Source organism: Capra hircus, chromosome 1, assembly GCF_001704415.2.
Source record: "Capra hircus breed San Clemente chromosome 1, ASM170441v1, whole genome shotgun sequence".
In the NCBI taxonomy this organism is placed as follows: domain Eukaryota; kingdom Metazoa; phylum Chordata; class Mammalia; order Artiodactyla; family Bovidae; genus Capra; species Capra hircus.
In genome coordinates this window covers 132,842,757-132,864,466 of record NC_030808.1, presented here as the reverse complement: position 1 = coordinate 132,864,466, position 21,710 = coordinate 132,842,757, and the positions used below count along the sequence as shown (strand labels likewise).

Sequence of the window (21,710 nt, the reverse complement as noted above, 5' to 3'; positions counted from 1 at the left end):
CATCAGTAAAGCTGATTTAAAATAAAAGTGAGACTGTAAGAGCTGAGCAGCTTCCCAGGTAGAGCTAGTGGTAAAGAACTCACCTGTCAATGCAGGAGTTGTAAGAGGCGCGAGTTTGATCCTTGAGTTGTGAAGATACCCTGGAGGAGGGCATGGCAGCCCACTCCAGTACTGCCTGGAGAATCCCATGGACAGAGGAGCCTGGCAGGCTAGGGTCCATAGCATAGCAAAGAGTCAGACATGACTGAAACAACTTAGCAGGCACTCAGAGAGCTGAGAGGAAGCTCTGTTTTGGAGTAGCATTTGTCAATTAGTGAACACAGCGAGAGTGTTTGAAAGTTTGAAAGGAATAGAGATCTTTGGTCAATTAGTGGGCTTCTCTGTAAGGTGATCATGTGATCAGATGGGCTTTCTAATCTCCAGAAAAAGAATTATTTAACCCATAGTCGGGGCTGGGAGCTGGAGATAATAAACTGGTTTTGGTGACTGACCTGGACTTGAGCTGGGATATGGAGGCTGGTGGGCTTATTCAGAAAGTAGACCTTTACTCAGTTTTAAGTCCTTTGCCACCCTTTTTGTGTGTGATGGCCTCAGGTTGGTGTTTTTCTGGTTCAGGTTTTTTCACCAACAAATAGGATTCCTGTCTTAGCAGGAAAGGAGGGATGATTTTCTGAGTTTGTGGAGTAAGGGTGGGGAGAACTCTATTCCTTTCAAACTCTTAAGCACTCCCCTTGTGTTCTGTCCTCCACTATTCCATTTTCTGTGGTTCTTGGTACCTCCTAACCTGGGCCTTCTGGGGTTGTGCAGGGGGAATTGGTTTGTTTGTCATTAGTATCCCTTCCTCCTCTACCCTGCTAAGTCACTTACTATCCTGCTGCAGTTTTCTGTCTTCATATACAGTGATTTGGGGTTACTATGTCTCTTAGGTTCTTTGAAGATCGAGTTTACATTCCTATTTTTGTTCTTAATATTTGAAGGAGACCTTAAAACTGTAAAATCCGTACTGTACATTTTCAGCCTTACCAATACCAAACTCCTGCTACTTCTCCAAACACACAAACCTCTCTCTTAATTATATAGTAGAATATCTGCTATATCTCTGTACCTTTGTTGAATTCCTTTTTGCTTATATGCATGTGCATGCTCAGTTGTGTCTGACTTCTTGAAACCCCATGGACTATAGCCTGCCAGGCTCAATGGGATGTTCCAGGCAAGAATATTGGAGTAGGTTGCCATTTCCTTCTCTTGAGGATCTTCCCCACCAGTTAAATCCCATCTTCACCTGCTAAGGCTCTCATGCTTCAAAATCCAGTTCTCCCTCCTAACTTTTCTTGTTGGCTGCCTCTGTACCTTTGTTTCACAAGAAATCCACTTCATCGGGATGTTTGCACTGAAGGAATACCAGGAGCCACTGGAGAGTACTTGTTAACATAGTCATACACCAATTAACGTGGAAGTAATAGGAATTGTTGAATGAACGCTGAACCACTTTGAGTGCATATGAACCACTTAGACAGAAATTAGGAAAACAGACTCTGGCCCATTGTGGAGATGAAGGAACAGAAAAGATGAAAGGCTTGGGGGAAGTGGGCAGGCAGTGTGCAAAAATATCTGAGGAGGAATGAATGTAAATATTCAAAATATCACATCTTAATTTCCCTCCCTCTCTGCTTTCTACCCCTGATATAACATGTTTAGGCTGATATTTCATCAAATTGAACATTGTAACACACTCTTTTCATGTGCCATTTAGAAAGAAAAATCTCAAACTAGAATACAATGCTTTCTTATCATTTATGACTTTTTTTACTTAGTTCATTTGGACTTCTATTGACAGATATTTTTAATTATACATACCTCTTATGCATACATAGTCTTTGGAACTGTGCCATAGTCTTTGGGGTTTGTTGGTTTTTGAAATCTCACTTAGTGAGGGTACCAGTGACCTTCACACTGGCAAATCCAGTGGGTAATTTTTGTTTTTTCTTGATCTCTCAGCAGCACCCACCACTGATGATGTCCATTTTGAAAGCTTCTCCTTCAACATCATTGAAAGTTGTTTCTTAGGATCCCTCCTAAGAATTCTGTTCTCTTTAACCCATAAATGTCTACGATCCTCAACCCAGAGCCCTTCTCACTGTATGCATACACTCTGAGTGACCTCTCAAAGCAGCCTCTCCCACCCAGATCTTGCTGCTGACCTGAGGGTTTTTACATTCACATTTCATCCACTCATCACCACTTGGATAATCCATGTGTGTTACCTCTTCAAACAACACATTCAGAATAAAACCCTTCATGTTTTCTGTGACCACCTCCCATGAAACAAAAACAAAAAAACATGTTGGAAGTGATAACATTCGTCCTCTAGTACCTAAATCAGAAACCCAAGATTCCTCCCTTTTCACTCTCTCCTCCTCCTTTTCTGTGAATTCTTTCTCACTGACTATTTAATCAGTGCCTTCATGTTTATTAACTTCTGCCACCTACTTACTTGGTTTAGAGTCTTAGCACTTATTAAATGGATTATTACATTAGCCTTCTAATTGATTTCCATACTTTCATTCAACTGCTGGAATGTCTTTCTCAAACATAAACTTCATCGTGTTACTTCCCAGCTTAAAAGTCTTTGTTTCTTTTCCCATAGTTTTCAGAATAAAGTTCAGACTGCTGAGGTTAGCACACAAGACAGTCTGTGGTCCAGTTCCTGCTCCTCTCTGGTTTCCTCCCCTCTTGCCTGTCTGTACCCTCCCCATCCCACCTCACCCCCAGTGAAATCAGCTGGAGCTGTCATTGTTCTGATCTCACTGTGCCATGTTAGGCCTCTGAGCCTTCACATGTATGTTTCCCTCTGGAGTATTCTCCCTCTCCTTCTTATCTAATTCTCATTAGTTAGACAAAATCTAGAACTCAAGAATAGGTACATACCTCCCTTATTTGGGGAAGCCTTTCCTGACTTTGAGGTCTGATTTAGATACTCTCTTTTAAAATGGACAAAAGGGCTTGAAGAAAGGCTTTGTGAATGAACACAAAATGTCTACTAGGTAAATAGATGTTTAGGTGCAGATTGAAACATGCACTTCACTTTTTCATCTTATCAAATTGGCAAAGATTTAAAGAGTGGTATCACTCAAGGAGAGCATGAAAAGATGGGCCCACTCCTGCACTGATATTGGAAATATAAATTTGCCATTTTCCTGGAGAGCAGAAAATGGATGTATGTTTCTAGAACCATTAAAAATAATAGGCATATACACACACTATTTTACACCTTGGAATATATCCTAAGAAAATAACTTTTTTGTAAAACATACTTTCACAAAATTTCATGATGTTCACTCATAAGAATATCAACAGTGGTTATTTCTGGATTGTGATATGAGTAATTACAGTGTTTTTCTAACTTTTCTGAGAACATGTATTAATTATGAGAGCAAAATGGAAAAGAAAACCCCTACCTTTGTGCTCCTGATTCATGTTGTACTTACCTCCCTGGTTGCCCTGATTAAATAGTGAGTGTGCTGAGGGCCATCACCAAGAATTATTCAGCATCATCCCACCAACATCTGGCTCAGAGGAGAAAATGCTGGATAAGTGAGTTATACCAGTAACAGCTAACAGTTATTGAGTATTTCCAGTGTCTTAGGCATTGTTCTAAGCATTTAACATATTCACTTAATCCTCATGAGATGGTTACTATTAGTATCTCTGTTTTGCAGGTGAAACAGGCTGATAAAAGTTAATCAGCTTCTGTAAGGCCACATAGCTGTTAGTGGCAGGCGTGGGATTCAAACCCATGCAGACTGGCTTTTACTGAGAGACAAGATAGCATCATAGTTCTGAGTTAGACTGTATCTCTGATTAAGAATAATTGGATTAGATTCCATGTCTAGGATTCCAGCCGTACAATTGGGCATCAGTTGAATCATGGTGTAAACAAAAAGGCAGAATTTGATACCCACAGAATCTGAACCAAATACCAGGAGAGTAATCTTCATTTCTTTTACCTTAAAAGAAAAAACCCAAATTATTTTATACTGTAAACTTCTTATTGAAATTGGTGCCATCCCTTGGGATTTAGTTTTATGTTCCCTTTCTGTGATATTCATGTCCCTTCAAAACTTAAACTCAAAGACCTAAATTTTTAATTAGTTCTTTAGCTCTTTCTCCACCACTTCACTTTCTCAGTAAGATTACTTATGACAAGGTCATCAGATGTCATTTTTAAAACCTATCAGTCTTCATTTTTGTTATATCTTCTCTTTTTTTTCTTCATATTTTCTTTTAAAGTCTCAATTTCTGAAAGCTGCCTTCCTACTATCTGGGACTATACTGTATAACATGGTGGCCTCTAACCACATATGGCTTTCAAAGAAATTATTTGGAATTAATAAGAATAGGCAAAACATTTAAACACCACTTCTCTAGGGACATATGAGGCTGCTCAGTAGCACAGGATAAGATGTTCAATGTCATTAGCTAGAAGGGAGATGTAGGTTAAAGCTCCATTGAGATAATACAGCACACTATTAGAATGGCTAAAGTAGAAAATACTGGCAATCACAAATGTTGAAGAGGATGTGGAATCAGCCATCTCTCTGATACATTACTGGTGGGCATGTAAAATGGTGTAGCCACTCTGATAAATAGTTTGACAGTTTCTTCTAAAAATATGCTTAACATTCAACCTAACCATCAGACTTGTAAATGTGGTTATTTACCGTAGTGGAATGAAAACCATGTTTATACAAAAAGCAGCTTTATTTGTAATAACCAAAACTGTAAACAACATAAATATCCTTAAATATGAGAATGGGCAAACAAATTGTGATATATCCATACAGTCAATAGACTCAGCAATAAAAAGGGATGAACTGTTGAAATCTTCAGTAAAGTTAATGACTTTCAAAGTCATTGAGTTCAGCGAGAGAAACCAGTATCAAAAGCTTAAACACTGTATGCCTTACATAAATGTTCTTGAAATGACAGAATCGTAATGACGCAGAACAGTTTAGTGGTCTGTTTACTGTGTGACTACGAAAGAGTAGTGTGAGGGGTTCTGAAGAGTGAAGGGGTAGTTCTGTATCCTGATTGCAGTGGTACTTACTGTAAAAGGAAGGGAGGAAGTAAAGAATAGGAAGGAGTGAGTCATATAAAACTGGTGAAATCTAAGTAAGGTCTGTTAATTGTCGGTTTCCTGCTTTTGATCCTTGTGATGTGGTGATATAGGATGTTACCATTGGAGGACACTGGGGGAAGGGCACACAGGAACTCCGTATATTATTTTTGCAACTTTTCCTTGAGTCTAAAATAATTTCAAAATTTTTAATGTTTAACTAAATAAAATTAAAATTCATTGCTTCAGTTACAGTAGCCACGTTTAAAGTGCTCAATAGCCACATGTGGCAGATGTCAGCCTATCATGGCAGACATGGAATGTTTCCATCAATACAGAAAGTTTTATTAGGCAGCACTGGCTAAAAGCAGTATATCTGACTCTGGCCAGTATTCTCTTCCTTGATTCCTTCAAATTCTAACATCACAACAATACTTTCTTGTATTTTCTGTCATGTTACCTTATTAACTGGTGGTTTTGCTCATTTTCAAACCTAGAGAAAGATTTCTCTTTAGTTTCTCAAATTTCAGAGAAATAAAAGAGTCTTATATCAGCTTAGGAATTTATCTGACAACTGTTTTAATAGTTTAAATTTAATATTTAAATATCCAGTTTAATCTGGATTTTTAAATTGTCTAACAATTCTGTATTTTGCTTCAGGACCACTTTTATCACCCATATTAAGATACAGTCCTGGGACTTCCCTGGAGAGCCAATGATTAGGACTCCATGCTTCCACTGCAGGGGCCATGAGATCTATCCCTGGTCAGGGAACTAAGATCCCGCATGCCATATAGAATGGCCAAAACAAACAAAAATAATATAGTCTTAATAGCTCTCATCCAGTTATCCTAATATACTTTCTTGATAGTGTCCTTTGATTTTCCTTCTCTTTTATCCTTACCCCAAAACTCTTCAAAATCATGGTTTTCTGAAAAGGCACATAGTTTTTTGTATTTGGTGCTATTTCTTCCCTGTCTCCTGGATGTACATCTTTTAAAGATGTATTTCCTTCCATTGCTACATTCTAGTCTTTTGCCCCATAACACTTATTCCTCTTGGGCACTTTTGTATTTTCACTTAAGAATTATTGGGTAGGTACTCCCTTGTGGCTCAGCTGGTAAAGAATCTGCCTGCAATGTGGGAGACCTGGGTTCGATCCCTGGGTTGGGAAGATCCCGTGGAGAAGGGAAAAGCTACCCACTCCAGTATTCTGGCCTAGAGAATCCCATGGGGTCACAAATTATAGTCCATGGGGTCACAAAGTCAGACACGATTGAGCGGCTTTCACTCACTCCCTTTACTATGGATCTTCTTTATACTTGAGCCTCAGCCAACCTGCATGATATTCAGCTTCATAGTTTTATATGAGCCACCATCTTGGATTTGAAGGCAAGGCAGAAGAGGAAAACACAATGGCTCAAGATCCATTCACATAGCAATAAAGTTGAGACACAGAAGGAAAAGAAGAATGGGGGTGAAACACTGAAGAAAAACCACAAAGAAAGGAAGAAAGAAAGAAAGGAGTGTTGGAATTACAATTTATATGTTTGTGGAAGGAAAATCTGAATATTATAGTGATATCAGTGTTCCTTCAAAATAATTCATAAGTTTACTGTAATTATAATCAAATTCCTATCAGGTTTTTCTTAAAACCTGACAATGCAGAAATTCATCTGGAAGACCATCAAAGAATGTTGGAACATAAAAAGGAATCATAATTCAAAATATGAGGAAAAAAGTCAGGTAATAAAACTTAGACAACAGTAATTATGATAGTATAGGATTGGCATAAAAAAAGAGTAATAATCATTGAATCTAAAGAGCCAAGAAATATATCCTAAACAGTATGAGAATTCAACAAAACAGAGGGTTCTTCATGAATTAATTGTATTAACTATTAACCATATCTGATTTCACTGTCTCAAATACAGAAATAAGCAAAGGATTTGAATAGAAACTTTACCAAAGAAGAAATATAACGAATAAGAAAAATAAGCAGAATTTTCTAGGATTGAAGAAATAAAAATGAAAACAGTCAAGTTCTGTTTCTCATTATTAAATGGGTAACTGTTTTATTGTTAACATACCAGTGCAATTCTTTGGTGTTGATAAACCGATGCTCTCTTTCTCTGCTGTCGTCATCTCCTACCTGTTTTTATTGTTAACATACCAGTGCGATTCTTTGGTGTTGATAAACCGATGCTCTCTTTCTCTGCTGTCGTCATCTGCTACCTGTTTTTATTGTTAACATACCAGTGCGATTCTTTGGTGTTGATAAACCGATGCTCTCTTTCTCTGCTGTCGTCATCTCCTACCTGTTTTTATTGTTAACATACCAGTGCGATTCTTTGGTGTTGATAAACCGATGCTCTCTTTCTCTGCTGTCGTCATCTCCTACCTGTTTTTATTGTTAACATACCAGTGCGATTCTTTGGTGTTGATAAACTGATGCTCTCTTTCTCTGCTGTTGTCATCTCCTACCTGTTTTTATTGTTAACATACCAGTGCAATTCTTGGTCTTGTCAAACCGATGCTCTCTTTCTCTACTGTCGTCGTCTCCCACCTGTCATTGTCTTAGTCCACCTTTCTTGATGCAGTAGTGTTGCACACTCTTATCATTTGACAGGTCATATTGGCTCTACCTTTTAAATATATTCAGCGTTTAAGATCCCCTGGAGAAGGGGAAGGCTGCCCACTCCAGTATTCTGTCCTGGAGAAGTCCATGGACTGTATAGGCCATGGGATTACAGAGCCTTTTTACTTTTGGTTATTCTGCCCAAGATGATTTAACCCCAGATACCTCCTCAACCTGCTCCCTCTCTTCTCCATTCAGATTTCAGCGAGGTCTTCCCTGACTGCCCTTTGTAACACAGCACCTTCTCATCCTTTCTAAACCCTTGCTGTGCTTCATCTTTCTCTATTGCACATATCACCATCTAAGTCAGGTTTACTTACATGTTGTTTTTCTTCTTCCAGCTAGATTGTCAGTTCATTCAGGACAGGGACTTTATTCACTGCTCTATCTCTAGCACTTGGCAGGGGCCTGTCACACAGGAAGCACTCAGTATTTATTGATTAAGTCAGAACATTGACTGAACCTTTTTATTTTGTTTTGCTTTTTAATGTTTTTTCTCTTTTTATTATTTTAAATTATATTTTTATTAGAGGATAATTGGTTTATAATGCTGTGTTAGTTTCTGCTATACAGCAAAGTGAGTCAGTTATATAGTTTATAATAGTTTGTGGCCCTCCATCTGGCAGATATAACAGTTAGAAACATGCGTATCTAACAACAGAATATCAAAATACAGAAAACAAAACAATGGAGAAATAGAAAGCTCAACAATAATAGTTAGAGAATTGAGTAAACTCCCCCTTTCAATAATGGATAGGACTACTGGGCAGCACTGGATGGAACCTTTTTGGACAGCAACTTCCAACATGATTTAAGTGCCCTTTAAAAAAAAAAAAGAGAATGATTAAATTCTATCCATTGATGACAAGAGAAGGAGATCTGCATGTGGCAGGGTCTGAGAGGATGAGGTCAAGATCAGTAATAAAGGTTGTTTTTCTCTGTCAGAAAGAGTAAGAAAAGAATTGAAGGTAAGGGAATAATTTCCAAGTGTCAGGGAAGTTGTACAATCAAGAACAAGCACTGTGTGTCAGCCATCTTTAAGAAACCTAGGTTGATGGAAGCAACATCACCTTGTCCTGTTGATGCAGGACAGTAGCAGAAAATAAGGTTATGTGTGGATGGGAATAGTTGTTGAAAAATGAGTCAAAGAAGCTAGGCCTGCCATGATGCATGTTAGGGATCGGTAGTGTGAATTCTTGATCTGAAAGAGGTGAGAAAGCTCTATATATCCAAGCTAGTCAGTGTCATGTTAGGAAGCAAGGAGGGTGGGATTAGAAATGCCAACTGAGAGGCAGTTGTAACAAGGCAGAGTTGAGGTAATACTGTTACTGTAGTTAAGTTACTAAGTCATATCTGACTGTTTTGCGACCCCATGGACTATAGCCCACCAGGCTCCTCTGTTCTTGGGATTTTCCAGGTAAGAATTCTGGTGTGGGTTGCCATTTCCTCCTCCAGGGGATCTTCCCGACTCAGGAATCAAACCTGCATCTCCTGCATTAGCAAGTGGATTCGTTATCACTGAGTCCCCAGGAAAGCTGGTAATACTACTTTAGGTAATAAGGAGTGTAGGGTGTAATGAAACAAAGGCTTGAATCAAAAGTAAGCCACCAGTGATGTGGCAAAGAAAAAGATAATTAACTGCGTGTGGGATACAAAAGAAGAGGAAATAAAAGATTCTGTCAGTATTAAGAGATTGTATTTCCTTTAAATCATTTTCTTTTTTCATTATAGGTTTTCCTGTCATTCACAAAAAAAAATGGATCATTTAAGCCTTTGGAGGACTCAGTTATCACAGTACTTCTATACTACCAACTGAGATTTATGACAGTACATTTATGACCATAAATATCTGCATCATAGAACTGCTGAAGAACTAAAAGAGGATATTCTTTATTCTTCTTAAAATTTATTCCTAAAAATAATCCTATAGTATTATGATATTACTAAATGAAACTAGAAAGGACAATTATTAAATTATTAGACTTGCTGATACAAGCACGCATGTGCAACAGCTACTGTATCTGACAGTTACCAAACCTCAAATTTTGATGATTTCCCTTCACGGGAAAGGTCATTATTTTGTAAGAAACCACTGAACGTTGTCAGTCAAATATATTTTTAGCTGAGTGTCATTTAGGAGAATTTACTTGAAACAAGTTCTGGAAAATTCTACGTCCTACCACCCAGTGGATTTGATATTATGGCAGCAACTTACAGACTTGTGGTTAGTACTGTGAACCACTACAGCAGTGTGGTGATAGACCGGCGTTTTGAGCAAGCGATACATTATTGCACTGGAACCTGCCACACCTTCACACATGGAGTTGACTGCATTGTGATACATCATAGTGTTTGTGCAGACCTCTTACACATCCCTGTGTCTCAGTTCAAAGATACAGATCTGGACTCTCTGTTTCTACCCCATGAAAATGGGTTTTCCTCAGCTGAAGGTGACTATCCCCATCAAGCCCTCACGGGCATACCCAAAGTCAGGAAAGGATCTACATTTCAGAGTACCTGTAATTTAAAGGACATTGCAGGAGAAGCAATCAGTTTTGCCAGTGGGAAAATAAAAGAATTTTCCCTTGAAAAACTCAAAAACTCCAACCACGCCGCTTATAAAAAGGGAAGGAAAGTTAAATCTGACTCATTCAACAGGAGGTCAGTTGATTTTGACTTGCTCTGTGGCCATTATAACCATGATGGGAACTCTCCATCCTTTGGTTTACTCCGGAGTTCCTCAGTTGAGGAAAAATCTTTGTCCCATAGAAACTCACTCGATACAAACCTGACTTCAGTGTTTCTTCACAACTTTTCTGAAGAAGACCTGGTTACTCAGATTTTAGAAAAACATAAAATAGATAATTTTTCTTCTGGTACAGACATAAAGATGTGCTTAGACATCTTGCTAAAATGCTCCGAGGATTTGAAAAAATGCACAGACATCATAAAACAGTGTATAAAGAAAAAGACAGGGAGTAGCATCAATGAAGGAAACGGTAATGATGCAGTTTCTAGCTCTGAAACTGTCTATATGAATGTAATGACCAGGTTAGCATCCTACCTGAAAAAGCTACCATTTGAATTCATGCAGTCTGGGAATAATGAGGCTATAGATTTAACAGAACTGGTCAGTAATATGCCTAGTTTACAACTGACTCCATTTTCCCCAGTATTTGGCACTGAACAGCCCCCTAAGTATGAAGATGTTGTCCAGCTCTCAGCCCTTGACTCTGGACAGTTTCAAACTATGGAATTGCAAGATGACCAGCACAGTTCTAGAAAAACAGACACTATGAAACCCATTCCAAATAACTCCACAAATTCCTTATATAATTTAGAGAAAAGTGATCCCAGAACTCTAAAAGATGTTCAGCTTCAATCACAGTCACTAACTGTAAATCCTTTAGAAAATGTTTCATCTGGTAATGTCATGGAGACCCTATATATTGAAGAAGAGTCAGATGGAAAGAAAGCATTGTATCAAGAACAGAAGACAGAAAATGGACCCTCTCCGGAGTTGATAAAGGTAAATGAAGATAGAGCAGAATTATCAGACCATGGTACTCATCTCAAAAAATGTCCTGCCTCAATGCAAAATGAAATTGGTAAGATATTTGAGAAATCAGTTGTTAGTCTTCCTGAAGAAGATCTTAAATCTAAAGTTCCTAAAGTTGAAGAGGAAAACCACAGAGATTTTATGAATTCTAACAGTCAGGAAGAGATAGATAAATTGTTAATGGACTTGGAATCTTTCTCACAGAAGATGGAGACCTCTCTAAGAGAGCCACTTGCTAAAGGTAAAAGCTCTAACTCTCTAAATAGTCAGAGTCAGTTGATTGGTCAGCTGCCAGATCTTGAGCCTAAATCTAAAGTCTCCTCACCCACAGAAAAAGTGTCACCTTCCTGTCTAACAAGGATTATTGAAACCAATGGACACAAAATAGAGGAAGAGGATCGAGCCCTCTTACTGCGGATTCTAGAAAGCATTGAAGATTTTGCTCAAGAATTGGTTGAATGCAAATCAGGCAGAGGGAGCCTATCGCAAGAAAAAGAGATGATGCAGATTCTACAAGAAACCTTGACAACTTCCTCCCAGGCCAATTTGTCAGTCTGCAGAAGTCCTGTTGGTGATAAAGTCAAAGACACTACCTCAGTGGTTTTGATTCAGCAGACCCCAGAGGTGATCAAGGTAAGACCTAACAATCTTCAGTCCCAAGAAGTCTCCAAAGAAATGTACTAATGTTTGCAAAATTTAGAAACAAAACAGTTTTGTCAGTCGTTTTATGTTCCACTAAAGCTCCCACTCTACACTAGACATGGTCTCACTAAGTTCGGTGGAAAAAGCTAAAAAGCAAAGTCTCTATAGAGTTAAGCAGATTACTTTCAATTTCCTTCCCGACACCCTTTATCTTCTTCCTAGCTCTGTGACCAAAGGAAACTTACTTGGTCTTAATATCCTCATCTGTATAATGGGAGTAATAACGATCAAGATAAGTCAGGTGAAGCACAAGCAAGGTGCCTTACACAGTTATTTAATATTAGTTTCACAATCCTCAACCAGTAAGCCACTCTTCACTGCACGCCTTTGTGGACTACACGCCTGTGTAGAACTTAAAATCTAGCTGGGGAAACAAAACTAACATACCAGAAAAAGTATGTGAACATATAAGCACATCTCTGAAAGTTTTGTTAGTGCAGTAGATCTTCAAAGAAGGTAAAGATTAGAGTATATGAAATATCCTTCATCATGCAAGTGAGAATGAATGTCAGTCTAGAGTTACAAGGTAGAAGTATTTTCAGAAATCTTTGAATATTCCCTGCTACTGATAGCATTACTTTTAAATAATCCCAGAAAGGAAATTATCTGCCCGTTTGTAGGTGTGTATATGTGTCAGCCCAGTAGGATTCTTATTCGTTTTACATGTCCAACGCAGTTGGTAAGAGGCTCTGCTCGACCTCGCGCAGGGACCCAGACTGATGGATGTTCCATGTTCCTACAGCTGCCCCATTGCCCCATCTGGAAGATGTGGCTTAGGAGTTCACTAAAGAAGGCTAAGAAAGAAATGGCGCTTTTAGCCACCTTGTCCCACTCTTGACACAATTCCCGTCTGCTCACAGCCCAGTAATTCCAACCTGAAGTCTAAGAATCATATGGGAGCACATAGAATATTTGGTGAGCTCTGTCTCTACCATTTGAATACACTATATGTGTCAACATGTATGAATTCAGACATGAAGCAAAGTCAACAAAACTAGTTGTAAAATAATGATAGGAATTATTAGAGGTATTTGTATTGTATAAAAAGTATGAATAAATACATGGATACATCAGGTACAGTGTTCAGAACAGTGATTAATCCATGGAAGAAGGAAGAGAGATAGAATTGAGGAAGAATGCACAAGGCCTCAGTAATATTTAATCTGGAAATGAACCACCAGTATTTTGTCATGCCATTTTGTATATCTTTAATATAATAAATTTTTTAAAATGGATATTAGAGATGGCATATATATGGCCCAGTTAAAAAACAAGTTATTATTTTCACATTAATATTTTCATTAGAACAGGAAAAAATGCATATTATCATCAGGTGAATAATTTTTACCTCTTATTTTTTGTGGCTGTTGTTCTCCTGTTCACATTTTTAGTTACCGGTGACGCCAAAGTTTGAAACAGTACATATTTAAAGTATTAAGTAATTTAGGTCTAAAAGATCCTCAGTTGTCCACTGAGCATTACTGTGAAATCTCTCTGAGTCTCCTCATTCATTGATTCACAGATGGTAATACTCTTTCATTAACATGGGTCAATGCTGAAGGGGAGAAACTACGTCAGCTAATTAGAAAAAATTTTTTAAATCCTTTCATGTACATAGGCAAGACTGATGTGCTTACTATTTTATAATAACATAAGATCTAACAGTTCTTGTGATCTGCAGTGTACCAAAATATTTAAATGTGTTATCTGTTTTCCCCATTAAAAAAAAAAAGTCTACCTTCTCTAATGACATAATCCAATGTTTCACAACTACTATGGCCAGAAACTCTTATTGTAATGTAGTGTTTTGAAATTTGTTCAGCCTTCTTGCCCCATTATCATCTGTCAGGTGGCAGGGGTCGGGGGAAACAGATTCTTCTAGAAGAGGCAGACTGCAGAAAGCAGAAAACGTGAACCTGAAGCCAAGAATAGATCCCGTGCAGCATCTCTCCTGTGTGCCTGGCTGACAGCTCATGAGTGGGCCACCAGTCTAAGTACAGCTGCCTAAAAATGACACACTGGACTCTAAATGAGCCCCCCAGTTTTTTGACAAGTATGGACTGACTGAAATCAAAATCATATTAAACGATTCTCCCATAGGTCTTTTAAATGAGTTCCTCATAGAACTCATTTTCTGTGAATTCCAACTTCATAGAATAAAATTTGATGAGATTTCTTTTCTCCCACAGAGGTACATCATTTTTTTTAAATTGAGGTATAATTGACATATTAGTTGCAGGTATACAACAACCTGATATTTGCATACACTGAAATAATCCCAGTTAAGTCTTGTTGCCATCTACTGCCGTACATAGTTACAATTCTTATTACTTTGATAAGACTTCTTCTTCATAAAAGTTGAAAAAATAATTCATGAAAAGCTAATTTAAAGAAACAAGCATATAAAATGTCTCAGGAAGATACTTAAGGTAAGAAAACAAAACTGTCCTTCCTTGACTCAGTTGCCTCCTTACCTCTTCATTTTTTAAATCTTTTCTTTTTATGAAATATTTAAATTCAGAAGTTGGCAAATGTTTTCTATACAGGGCCAAGTAGTTAATATTATAGTCTTTGCAGGTCACAAGTTTCTGTCATATAGTCTTGTTTTTTTGTTTTTTCTCTTTTAAACAGCCTTTCAATAATGTAAAACTATTCTTAGCTCTAAGTCTTAAAAAATGGGCAGTGGGCCAAATTGTAGTTGTCAACCCCTGTCTTAAACAAATAGAAAAGTATTATGAATGACAGAAAAAGCTTTTTTATTACTCACCACTTTGCTTTATCAAATCTTAATGCTTTGCTGTAGCTTTGCTTCAGATCTTTATTTAAAATTTTCATTAATATCACCTTTTTAAAAAAGTCACCTCAGATATAGTTGAAATCCCAAGGGTTCCCCTCCCCAGTATTCTCTCCTCTTCCAGAAGTAACCATTTCCTGAAATGTCAGTGTTTTTATCTCCTGGTCATGTTTTTATTCTTGTATACAGAGAATGAACAGAAAGTTCAGTTCAGTTCAGTCACTCAGTAATGTCCGACTCTTTGCAACCCCATGGACTGAAGCATGCCCCACTTCCCTGTCCATCACTGCAACTCCCGGAGCTCACTCAAGCTCATGTCCATCAAGTCAGTGATGTCATCCAACCATCTCATCCTCTGTTGTCCCCTTCTCTTCCCACCTTCAATCTTTCTCAGCATCAGGGTCTTTTCCAACCAGCCAGTCCTTCACATCAGATGACCAAAGTATTGGAGTCTCAGCTTCAGCATCAGTCCTTCCAATGAATATTCAGGACTGACTTCCTTTAGGATGGACTGGTTGGATCTCCTTGCAGTCCAAGGGACTCTCAAGAGTCTTCTCCAACACCACAGTTCAAAAGCAAATAGAATCAGAGAGGTAGGTTGGGGCCAACTTACGAATGACCTTGTATGCTATGCTAAAGTGTTTCTTTCACAAAAAATCAGCAGACCCACAGATATAGAGAACAAACTAGTGGTTGCCAGTGGGGACAGGGAGTGGATGGGGTCCAATATAGGCTTAGGGGAGTAAGAGGTATAAACTACTAGGTATAAAGTAAGCTACAAGGACATATTATGCAACACAGGGAATATAGCTAGTAGTTTATAATAACTATAAATGGAGCATAACCTTTAAAAATTGTGGATCACTGTATCATATACCTGTAACATATTATACAGCAACTATACTTCAATTTTTTTTTTTTTTTAAAAAGATCACTCTAAGGGAGTGGCTAGCTAACAAAGATCTTAAAGCACAGGACTCCCACAGTATAGTTTTTAAGAATAATTTTTTAAAGAATAATAAATTTTTAATTGTCTTTTTTTTTAAAAATATTTTGAACAGTCAAAAATTTTCCAGTTGTTCAAAACATTTCAGTTAAAAGACTTATGTAAGGGACACATAGGAATTGCTTTTATTTGACATTGATGATTATCACTGAAAAGATCTACTTGACAATATTATATATCATTAATATTTTAATATGTATTTCAAAATAATTTCTCAAGAGGAATAGTATTTATTTTCCAGAAATATATTTCAAATCTGTATTGGGAGAAGGAATCAAATAAAAAATACTAGAAGGATGTTGAGAGATTAGTACAGATGATATCAGTCTAAATCAGGGGTAAGATGAACAGATAAAGAAGTTGTGGTACCTATACAATGGAATATTACTCAGCCATACACAGGAATGGATTTGAGTCAGCTGAACTGAGGTGGATGAACCTAGAGCCTATTATACAGAGTGAAGTAAATCAGAAAGAGAAAAGCAGATATCATATATTAGCACATATATATCGGAGAAAGCAATGGCATCCCACTCCAGTACTCTTGCCGGGAAAATCCCGTGGACGGAGGAGCCTGGTGGGCTGCAGTCCATGGGGTTGCCAAGAGTCGGACACAACTGAGCGACTTCACTTTCACGCATTGGAGAAGGAAAAGGCAACCCACTCCAGTGTTCTTGCCTGGAGAATCCCAGGGACCGGGGAGCCTAGTAGGCTGCCGTCCATGGGGTCACACAGAGTCGGACACGACTGAAGCGACTTAGCAGCAGCAGCAGCAGCAGCAGCAGCAGTACGTATATATGGAATCTAGAAAAATGGTACTGATGAACCTATTTGCAGGGCTGGAATAGAGATGAAGACATGGAGACCAGGCTTTGAGACAAAGTGGGGTAAGGAGAGGGTGGGATGAATTCAGACAGTAGCATTGAAACATGTATGTTACCATATGTAAAATAGGTAACTAGTGGGAAGTTGCTGTGTAGCACAGGGAGCTCAGCCCTGTTGCTGTGTGACAACCTGGGGGCGGTGGGTGGGAGGCAGTTTCAAGAGGGAGGGTATATATGTGTATTTATGGCTGATTCACACTGCTGTATGGTAGAAACCAACACAACACTGTAAAGCAATTATCCTCCAATTAAAGACACAAATCAGCTTTAAACAGCTTTTAAATCAGGGGTCAGAAACCTGTGGTCCATGGGCCAAATCTGACCTGACACCTGTGTTTGTAAATAGTTTTATTGTAGCACAGCTACAGTCCTTCATTTCCTAGGGACTGTGACTGCTCTTGTGCCCTGTCTACTAAGTTGAGTAGTTGTAACAGAGACCTTAAAGCCTAATATACTTACTGTCTGGCCATTTATAGAAAAAGTTAGCTAATTTCCTGGTCTAGATATTATTTTGTGTAGATCAGCAAAACAGATTTTTGATAAGGTTCAATGTGATATTTTTTTAAAGACATCAGTAGCAAAAACTACCAATGTGGTAATCAGATAGTCAAATAGAAATAGAAAAATAAGTAAGCCCAGAGTTTCAGAATTCTTCATCATGGGTTCTTATCTAAATAGCTTTCTCCCTTTTCCTCTCCAGTCATTCCCTATCTCTGACTTTTCCACTTAAAACAGATTCCTTTTCATCCCATGTCTTACTCTCTTCTTTCCAAAGAAAGGAAAACTTTCTTTGCTCATGAACTTTCTCGCTGTGTCAAGTTCTATATAATTGGTCAGCAGGTGACAGGAAACAACCCTGTAGGTCCTGGAATAACAGACGTTACTCAAATAGGCCTGAAATGAGTTGAACAAAGAGAATGGTATGTTTTCACTTATGTATAGAATCTTAAAAATTAAAGCAAATGAATATAACAAAACAGAAACAGACTCACATATAGTGGACAAACTAGTGGTTACTAGTAGGTTGAGGGGTGGGACATAGGGCAGGATAGGGAAGGGCATTAAGCGATACAAACTACTAGGTGGAAAATAAACTACAAAATATATTGTACAGCATAGGGAATGCAGTCAATATTTTATCATTGAATGGAGTAAAATCTATAAAAATATCAAACCACTATAATGTACACCTAAAACTAATATTGTAAATCAACTATACTTCAGTTTAAAAAAAAAATAAGAGCAGATTGTGGAGGAGAGAAAGGAGGTGTGGTTGAGGTTTCAGAGGGTTTCATAATAACAAATGAGTGAATTACATGTCCATGAGTGTGACATGGACATAAAGTTTTTTAAAAAAACACTTAGAAAAATATACTGCTTTGGAAGTTCACATAATAAATGATGTTTTAATTCTACATTTTATTACCTTTAGCAGATGATATTATAGTCATTTTGGGTCTATTTTTAGCTTTATGGGACAATAACCTGTCAGCTGTTATTCACAGGTTAAAATAATAAACCCTAGCCTCCCCTGAAAATTATTTTTTACTTAATTTTAGTGAAAACAAAGCCTGGGAAAAGTTTCCATTATTGCTTGCCTCCATTGAAAGAGTGGAGGGCAAGGGGGAAGGACTTGTCAATGAAAGAGGAAAATTTTAAGGTAAACAAAAATGAAGATTTTTTTTTAAGTTATACTGTAATGCTTCAGTCTAGTGAAACCTTACAAATTTCACTAGCTGAGGGGGCTGCAGCTGCTGCTAAGTCACTTCAGTTGTGTCCGACTCTGTGCGACCCCATAGACTACAGCCTACCAGGCTCCTCCATTCATGGGATTTTCCAGGCAAGAGTACTGGAGTGGGTTGCCATTCCCTTCTCTGCTAACTGAGGGGGAAGGATGTCTAATTTATTAGAAAGTCCAAATTAAAACTCTAATTTTCTAAAAAACTATCAAGAGTAAAACTGTTGTCAGAGTATTGCCAGATGTGAACTTTCAGTTCAGTTCAGTCACTCAGTCATGTCCGACTCTGCAACCCCATGAATCACAGCATGCCAGGCCTCCCTGTCCATCACCAACTCCCGGAGTTCACTCAGACTCACGTCCATCGAGTCCGTGATGCCATCCAGCCATCTCATCCTCTGTCATCCCCTTCTCCTCCTGCCCCCAATCCCTCCCACCATCAGAGTCTTTTCCAATGAGTTAACTCTTGGCATGAGGTGGCCAAAGTACTGGAGTTTCAGCTTTAGCATCATTCCTTCCAAAGAAATCCCAGGGCTGATCTCCTTCAGAATGGACTGGTTGGATCTCCTTGCAGTCCAAGGGACTCTCAAGAGTCTTCTCCAACACCACAGTTCAAAAGCATCAATTCTTCAGCACTCAACTTTCTTTATAGTCGAACTCTCACATTCATACATGACTACTGGAAAAACCATAGCCTTGACTAGATGGACCTTAGTCGGCAAAGCAATGTCTCTGCTTTTGAATATACTATCTAGGTTGGTCATAACTTTTCTTCCAAGGAGTAAGTGTCTTTTAATTTCATGGCTGTAGTCACCATCTTCAGTGATTTTGGAGCCCAAAAAAATAAAGTCTGACACTATTTCCACTATTTCCCCATCTATTTCCCATGAAGTGATGGGACTGGATACCATGATCTTCGTTTTCTGAATGTTGAGCTTTAAGCCAACTTTTTCACTCTCCTCTTTTACTTTCATCAAGAGGCTTTTTAGTTCCTCTTCACTTTCTGCCATAAGGGTGGTGTCATCTGCATATCTGAGGTTATTGATATTTCTCCCGGCAATCTTGATTCCAGCTTGTGCTTCTTCCAGCCCAGCATTTCTCATGATGTACTCTGCATAGAAGTTAAATAAGCAGGATGACAATAAACAGCCTTGATGTACTCCTTTTCCTATTTGGAACTAGTCTGTTGTTCCATGTCCAGTTCTAACTGTTGCTTCCTGACCTGCATACAGATTTCTCAAGAGGCAGGTCAGGTGGTCTGGGATTCCCATCTCTCTCAGAATTTTCCATAGTTTATTGTGATCCACACAGTCAAGGCTTTGGCAGAGTCAATAAAGCAGAAATAGATGTTTTTCTGGAACTCTCTTGCTTTGAACTTTAGCAGGACCTATTTCAAAAATTGGATAAAGATCACTTTTATAATTGTTAAAAAATTATTAAAGAAGAAAGTATATGAATGGCTGGCACCCCATAGTCAAGCTTGTTTGGGGTGAGAAGGCCCAGAATTCACTTGGCACTTGGGGATTAGCTGACTGAATATACTACATTTTTGGTCAAGTGGACCATATACAGGGACATGTAAGTTATCCAGATTATGGTTTGGTAATTTGGCAGGAGCTCTGGGCAGGAATGGCTCAATCATGAGCCTGGAAGTTTATTTCAGCATAGTTAATACATTATTATGTAAATGGAGGTTGCCAAAATGATTTAAAAAGGATAGTTTCTAAATAGCTTACGCATGTACTGTGTAGAGCACACAATTGGGGATTAAGATGAATCAGACATCATAAGCCTTTTTGGAGCCCACAGTCTAGTAGAAGAGATGAGCTATTTACTGTGATGCAGAGTGAAAAGAATGGATTCCATGAGAGAGAGATGAAATGCTACAGGAGTTCAGAGGATGGAGAGAGAGAGATCCCAGCTTGTCCAATTCAGGGAAGTTTCTCTGGAGGAAATAGCATTTGGATATGCATACGTGATGGACAGGGAGGCCTGGCGTGCTGCGATTCATGGGGTCACAAAGACTTGGACACGACTGAGTGACTGAACTGAACTGAACCCTTATCTCATTCAGTGAATTTACTTAAAGTCCTAAATGTTATTATAGTGTTAATGGTACTAAGGTTAGAGGTTTATTTATCTCATTGGCTTGGACCATTTCCATTCTGTTCTAAGATGTAAAAATGTACCTTAATCTTCTCCAGTTCAGTTCAGTTGCTCAGTCATGTCCGACTCTTTGCGACCCCATGAATCACAGTACTCCAGGCCTCCCTGTCCATCACCAACTCCTGGTGTTCACTCAGACTCACGTCCATCGAGTCAGTGATGCCATCCAGCCATCTCATCTGTCGTCCCCTTCTCCTCCTACCCCCAATCTCTCCCAGCATCAGAGACTTTTCCAATGAGTCAACTCTTGGCATGAGGTGGCCAAAGTACTGGAGTTTCAGCTTTAGCATCATTCCTTCCAAAGAAATCCCAAGGTTGATCTCTTTCAGAATGGACTGGTTGGATCTCCTTGCAGTCCAAGGGACTCTCAAGAGTCTTCTCCAACACCTCAGTTCAAATCAGTTCTTCGACACTCAACTTTCTTTATAGTCGAACTCTCACATTCATACATGACTACTGGTAAAACCATAGCTTTGATTAGACGGACCTTTGTCAGCAAAGTAATGTCTCTGGTCTTTTTATTATGCTGTCTAGGTTGGTCATAGCTTTTCTTCCCAGGAGCAAGCATCTTTTAATTTCATGGCTGCAGTCGCCATCTACAGTGATTTTGGAACCCCAAAATACAAAATCTCTCACTGTTTCCATTGTTTCCCCATCTATTTCCCATGAAGTGATGGGACTGGATGCCATGATCTTGGTTTTCTGAATGATGAGTTTTAAGCCAACTTTTTCACTCTACTGTTTCACTTTCATCAAGAGGCTCTTCAGTTTTTCTTCACTTTCAGCCAAAAGGGTGGTGTCATTGGTGTATATCTGAAGTTGTTGATATTTCTCCCAGCAATCTTGATTCCAGCTTGTGCTTCTTCCAGCCCGCCATTTTGCATGATATTCTCTGCATATAAGTTAAATAAGCAGGGTGACAGTATACAGCCATGACATATTCCTTTCCCGATTTGGAACCAGTCTGTTGTTGCATGTCCAGTTCTAACTGTTGCTTCTTGACCTGCATACAGATCTCTCAAGAGGCAGGTCAAGTTGTCTGGTATTCCATCTGTTGAAGAATTTTCCACAGTTTATTGTGATCCACACAGTCAAAGGCTTTGGCAT

At 38.6% G+C, this 21,710-nt stretch overlaps 1 protein-coding gene across 4 annotated transcripts in view; it reads left to right on the top strand.

Annotated features, from left to right (window-relative positions):
* PPP2R3A (protein phosphatase 2 regulatory subunit B''alpha) overlaps positions 1-21,710 on the top strand; it is a 242,842-nt gene that overhangs the window by 53,500 nt on the left and 167,632 nt on the right. For all 4 annotated transcript variants that reach the window (XM_018050892.1, XM_018050870.1, XM_013966138.2 and 1 more), the window contains one exon: positions 9,486-11,946. In XM_018050892.1, coding sequence (XP_017906381.1) covers positions 9,955-11,946 — 1,992 coding nt within the window. In that variant the 5' untranslated portion in view covers positions 9,486-9,954. The remainder of the gene's footprint in view (positions 1-9,485; positions 11,947-21,710) is intronic.